The sequence below is a fragment of the Rhinichthys klamathensis genome, unplaced genomic scaffold (genome assembly GCF_029890125.1).
Source record: "Rhinichthys klamathensis goyatoka isolate OS25496 unplaced genomic scaffold, OSU_Roscu_1.1 h1tg000592l_1, whole genome shotgun sequence".
NCBI classification, from domain to species: domain Eukaryota; kingdom Metazoa; phylum Chordata; class Actinopteri; order Cypriniformes; family Leuciscidae; genus Rhinichthys; species Rhinichthys klamathensis.
Genome location: NW_026607049.1, coordinates 99001 through 105000, shown reverse-complemented (window position 1 = coordinate 105000; position 6000 = coordinate 99001). Strand labels below are relative to the sequence as shown.

The window sequence follows — 6000 nt, the reverse complement described above, 5'->3', positions numbered from 1 at the left end:
CTGTGGGGCCTCTGCTCTCGCTCTTCATCTGTGTGTGTGTGTGTGTGTGTGTGTGAAGGTGAAGCTGAAGGTGTACTGGGAGTATATGAAGGCCGTGGGGCCTCTGCTCTCGCTCTTCATCTGTGTGTGTGTGTGTGTGTGTGTGTGTGTGTGTGTGTAGGTGAAGCTGAAGGTGTACTGGGAGTACATGAAGGCTGTGGGGCCTCTGCTCTCGCTCTTCATCTGTGTGTGTGTGTGTGTGTGTGTGTAGGTGAAGCTGAAGGTGTACTGGGAGTACATGAAGGCTGTGGGGCCTCTGCTCTCGCTCTTCATCTGTGTGTGTGTGTATGTGTGTGTGTGTGTAGGTGAAGCTGAAGGTGTACTGGGGGTACATGAAGGCTGTGGGGCCTCTGCTCTCGCTCTTCATCTGTGTGTGTGTGTGTGTGTGTGTGTGTGTAGGTGAAGCTGAAGGTGTACTGGGAGTACATGAAGGCTGTGGGGCCTCTGCTCTCGCTCTTCATCTGTGTGTGTGTGTGTGTGTGTGTGTGTGTAGGTGAAGCTGAAGGTGTACTGGGAGTACATGAAGGCTGTGGGGCCTCTGCTCTCGCTCTTCATCTGTGTGTGTGTGTGTGTGTGTGTGTGTGTGTGTGTGTGTGTGTGTGTGTGTGTGTGTGTGTGTGTGTGTGTAGGTGAAGCTGAAGGTGTACTGGGAGTACATGAAGGCTGTGGGGCCTCTGCTCTCGCTCTTCATCTGTGTGTGTGTGTGTGTGTGTGTGTGTGTGTGTGTGTGTAGGTGAAGCTGAAGGTGTACTGGGAGTACATGAAGGCTGTGGGGCCTCTGCTCTCGCTCTTCATCTGTGTGTGTGTGTGTGTGTGTGTGTGTGTGTGTGTAGGTGAAGCTGAAGGTGTACTGGGAGTATATGAAGGCTGTGGGGCCTCTGCTCTCGCTCTTCATCTGTGTGTGTGTGTGTGTGTGTGTGTGTGTAGGTGAAGCTGAAGGTGTACTGGGAGTACATGAAGGCTGTGGGGCCTCTGCTCTCGCTCTTCATCTGTGTGTGTGTGTGTGTGTGTGTAGGTGAAGCTGAAGGTGTACTGGGAGTACATGAAGGCTGTGGGGCCTCTCCTCTCACTCTTCATCTGTGTGTGTGTGTGTGTGTGTGTGTGTGTGTGTGTAGGTGAAGCTGAAGGTGTACTGGGAGTACATGAAGGCTGTGGGGCCTCTGCTCTCGCTCTTCATCTGTGTGTGTGTGTGTGTGTGTGTGTGTAGGTGAAGCTGAAGGTGTACTGGGAGTATATGAAGGCTGTGGGGCCTCTGCTCTCGCTCTTCATCTGTGTGTGTGTGTGTGTGTGTGTGTGTGTGTGTAGGTGAAGCTGAAGGTGTACTGGGAGTACATGAAGGCTGTGGGGCCTCTGCTCTCGCTCTTCATCTGTGTGTGTGTGTGTGTGTGTGTGTGTAGGTGAAGCTGAAGGTGTACTGGGAGTACATGAAGGCTGTGGGGCCTCTGCTCTCGCTCTTCATCTGTGTGTGTGTGTGTGTGTGTGTGTGTGTAGGTGAAGCTGAAGGTGTACTGGGAGTACATGAAGGCTGTGGGGCCTCTGCTCTCGCTCTTCATCTGTGTGTGTGTGTGTGTGTGTGTGTGTGTGTGTGTGTGTGTGTGTGTGTGTAGGTGAAGCTGAAGGTGTACTGGGAGTACATGAAGGCTGTGGGGCCTCTGCTCTCGCTCTTCATCTGTGTGTGTGTGTGTGTGTGTGTGTGTAGGTGAAGCTGAAGGTGTACTGGGAGTACATGAAGGCTGTGGGGCCTCTGCTCTCGCTCTTCATCTGTGTGTGTGTGTGTGTGTGTGTGTGTGTGTGTAGGTGAAGCTGAAGGTGTACTGGGAGTACATGAAGGCTGTGGGGCCTCTGCTCTCGCTCTTCATCTGTGTGTGTGTGTGTGTGTGTGTGTGTGTGTGTAGGTGAAGCTGAAGGTGTACTGGGAGTACATGAAGGCTGTGGGGCCTCTGCTCTCGCTCTTCATCTGTGTGTGTGTGTGTGTGTGTGTGTGTGTAGGTGAAGCTGAAGGTGTACTGGGAGTACATGAAGGCTGTGGGGCCTCTGCTCTCGCTCTTCATCTGTGTGTGTGTGTGTGTGTGTGTGTGTGTGTGTAGGTGAAGCTGAAGGTGTACTGGGAGTACATGAAGGCTGTGGGGCCTCTGCTCTCGCTCTTCATCTGTGTGTGTGTGTGTGTGTGTGTGTAGGTGAAGCTGAAGGTGTACTGGGAGTACATGAAGGCTGTGGGGCCTCTGCTCTCGCTCTTCATCTGTGTGTGTGTGTGTGTGTGTGTGTGTAGGTGAAGCTGAAGGTGTACTGGGAGTACATGAAGGCTGTGGGGCCTCTGCTCTCGCTCTTCATCTGTGTGTGTGTGTGTGTGTGTGTGTGTGTGTGTGTGTAGGTGAAGCTGAAGGTGTACTGGGAGTACATGAAGGCTGTGGGGCCTCTGCTCTCGCTCTTCATCTGTGTGTGTGTGTGTGTGTGTGTGTGTGTGTGTAGGTGAAGCTGAAGGTGTACTGGGAGTACATGAAGGCTGTGGGGCCTCTGCTCTCGCTCTTCATCTGTGTGTGTGTGTGTGTGTGTGTGTGTGTGTGTGTGTGTGTGTGTGTGTGTGTGTGTGTGTGTGTGTGTGTGTGTGTGTGTGTGTGTGTGTGTGTGTGTGTAGGTGAAGCTGAAGGTGTACTGGGAGTACATGAAGGCTGTGGGGCCTCTGCTCTCGCTCTTCATCTGTGTGTGTGTGTGTGTGTGTGTGTGTGTGTGTAGGTGAAGCTGAAGGTGTACTGGGAGTACATGAAGGCTGTGGGGCCTCTGCTCTCGCTCTTCATCTGTGTGTGTGTGTGTGTGTGTGTGTGTGTGTGTGTGTGTAGGTGAAGCTGAAGGTGTACTGGGAGTACATGAAGGCTGTGGGGCCTCTGCTCTCGCTCTTCATCTGTGTGTGTGTGTGTGTGTGTGTGTGTAGGTGAAGCTGAAGGTGTACTGGGAGTATATGAAGGCCGTGGGGCCTCTGCTCTCGCTCTTCATCTGTGTGTGTGTGTGTGTGTGTGTGTGTGTGTGTGTGTGTGTGTGTGTGTGTAGGTGAAGCTGAAGGTGTACTGGGAGTACATGAAGGCTGTGGGGCCTCTGCTCTCGCTCTTCATCTGTGTGTGTGTGTGTGTGTGTGTGTGTAGGTGAAGCTGAAGGTGTACTGGGAGTACATGAAGGCTGTGGGGCCTCTGCTCTCGCTCTTCATCTGTGTGTGTGTGTGTGTGTGTGTGTGTGTGTGTAGGTGAAGCTGAAGGTGTACTGGGAGTACATGAAGGCTGTGGGGCCTCTGCTCTCGCTCTTCATCTGTGTGTGTGTGTGTGTGTGTGTGTGTGTGTAGGTGAAGCTGAAGGTGTACTGGGAGTACATGAAGGCTGTGGGGCCTCTGCTCTCGCTCTTCATCTGTGTGTGTGTGTGTGTGTGTGTGTGTGTGTAGGTGAAGCTGAAGGTGTACTGGGAGTACATGAAGGCTGTGGGGCCTCTGCTCTCGCTCTTCATCTGTGTGTGTGTGTGTGTGTGTGTGTGTGTGTAGGTGAAGCTGAAGGTGTACTGGGAGTACATGAAGGCTGTGGGGCCTCTGCTCTCGCTCTTCATCTGTGTGTGTGTGTGTGTGTGTGTGTGTGTAGGTGAAGCTGAAGGTGTACTGGGAGTACATGAAGGCTGTGGGGCCTCTGCTCTCGCTCTTCATCTGTGTGTGTGTGTGTGTGTGTGTGTGTGTGTGTGTGTGTGTGTGTGTGTAGGTGAAGCTGAAGGTGTACTGGGAGTACATGAAGGCTGTGGGGCCTCTGCTCTCGCTCTTCATCTGTGTGTGTGTGTGTGTGTGTGTGTGTAGGTGAAGCTGAAGGTGTACTGGGAGTACATGAAGGCTGTGGGGCCTCTGCTCTCGCTCTTCATCTGTGTGTGTGTGTGTGTGTGTGTGTGTGTGTGTGTGTAGGTGAAGCTGAAGGTGTACTGGGAGTACATGAAGGCTGTGGGGCCTCTGCTCTCGCTCTTCATCTGTGTGTGTGTGTGTGTGTGTGTGTGTAGGTGAAGCTGAAGGTGTACTGGGAGTACATGAAGGCTGTGGGGCCTCTGCTCTCGCTCTTCATCTGTGTGTGTGTGTGTGTGTGTGTGTGTGTGTAGGTGAAGCTGAAGGTGTACTGGGAGTACATGAAGGCTGTGGGGCCTCTGCTCTCGCTCTTCATCTGTGTGTGTGTGTGTGTGTGTGTGTGTGTGTGTGTGTAGGTGAAGCTGAAGGTGTACTGGGAGTACATGAAGGCTGTGGGGCCTCTGCTCTCGCTCTTCATCTGTGTGTGTGTGTGTGTGTGTGTGTGTAGGTGAAGCTGAAGGTGTACTGGGAGTACATGAAGGCTGTGGGGCCTCTGCTCTCGCTCTTCATCTGTGTGTGTGTGTGTGTGTGTGTGTGTGTGTAGGTGAAGCTGAAGGTGTACTGGGAGTACATGAAGGCTGTGGGGCCTCTGCTCTCGCTCTTCATCTGCTTCCTCTACGGCTGTCAGAGCGCCGCTGCGATCGGAGCGAACTTCTGGCTCAGCGAGTGGACCAACGACGCGCAGCTCAACCGGACGCAGGCGCGCGTGGAGATGAGGGTCGGCGTGTACGCAGCGCTGGGCCTTTCTCAAGGTACGCTCATGTGATCAAACACACATGACCGACACAACCCTGCTCACGTCTCTGCATTCACGTCCTCCCAAACACACATGAGAGATTATCCAGACCGACTCTTTTCTGTTTAATGACAGGTTGCAGTGAACGAGACTGTCAAGCTTCAAAAACAAAAGAAAACTCATAAAAAGAATTAGGAAATGCAGTATATATACAGGAAATGATGTCATTGGCTCTCAGGACTGTGTCAAGATAAAAAAAAAAAATTAGTATAATTTTTTTAATTATAAATATAAAATTATATACAATTGCGATTAATCGCATCCAAAATAAAAGTTTGTGTTTACATAATATATGTGTGTGTACTGTGTATAATTATTTTGTATATATAAATACACACATATGCATGTATATATATTTAAGAAATTTTTGCATGTATATATATTTATAATAATTTATATTATATATAAATATTTTATATTATATATAAATATAAATATTTTATATATAAATAATATATTTTTCTTAAATATACACATGCATTTGTGTGTATTTATATATACAATATAATTATACACAGTACACACACACATATTATGTAAACACAAACTTTTATTTTGTATGCGATTAATCATTGCCCAGCACTAATATATTACATTATAGATATTATTAGATATTATATTACATTATATAATATAAAATTATAATTAGATGTATTAAATACTAAAATTAATAGTTAATTTTACTTTTCATGACAAGTTCAGGTTTTAAAATGTCATGTGGTGCAACTCTCCATAAACATCATATTTATGAAATAGTAATTTATATGAATTCAAGTGAGTTTAAAAAAAAATGTTTTGTATAATATTAAAATGGGTTAGTTTGAGTTTGTATATTATTGTGCATGACTTTAATATCCATATTGAAAGCGAAGGATAATTTACTTCAAATCTTGTAAACAGAAAGCACGTTCAAAAGATGAACTCTGCTGTATGTAAACAATGAAGTAAATATTTAATGAGAAAGATTGTCAGATCTGTCACTCATTATGTGTTTAAAATAATATGAAAATGGTTTCGTTTTTATTGATTTGAATATGTGCTTATATCCATGTCGTTGTGCGTGCAAAATAGTAGAGAGAGACTCCGCCCACACTCTCTTCTGATTGGCTGTGAATTGATTTATACATATATAAAATAAAAAAGTAAATATTAAAAATAGTTATAGTTATGATTTATATTATATATATTTATTTTAATTTTATGAATTTTCTCACTTTTTTTTTTTTTTTAAAACGAAGCTTTTTAAAACATTGATATACCAATATATAATCTATTAAATGCAATTAACAATCATCTAATAGCATGA

At 46.8% G+C, this 6000-nt stretch overlaps 1 protein-coding gene across 1 annotated transcript in view; it reads left to right on the top strand.

The window, feature by feature from the left end:
• Positions 1 to 6000, top strand: part of abcc3 (ATP-binding cassette, sub-family C (CFTR/MRP), member 3) — a 119458-nt gene that overhangs the window by 78119 nt on the left and 35339 nt on the right. Inside the window, exon 22 of the mRNA XM_056240319.1 lies at positions 4443 to 4650. Within this exon, the coding sequence (XP_056096294.1) occupies positions 4443 to 4650 (208 nt within the window). The remainder of the gene's footprint in view (positions 1 to 4442; positions 4651 to 6000) is intronic.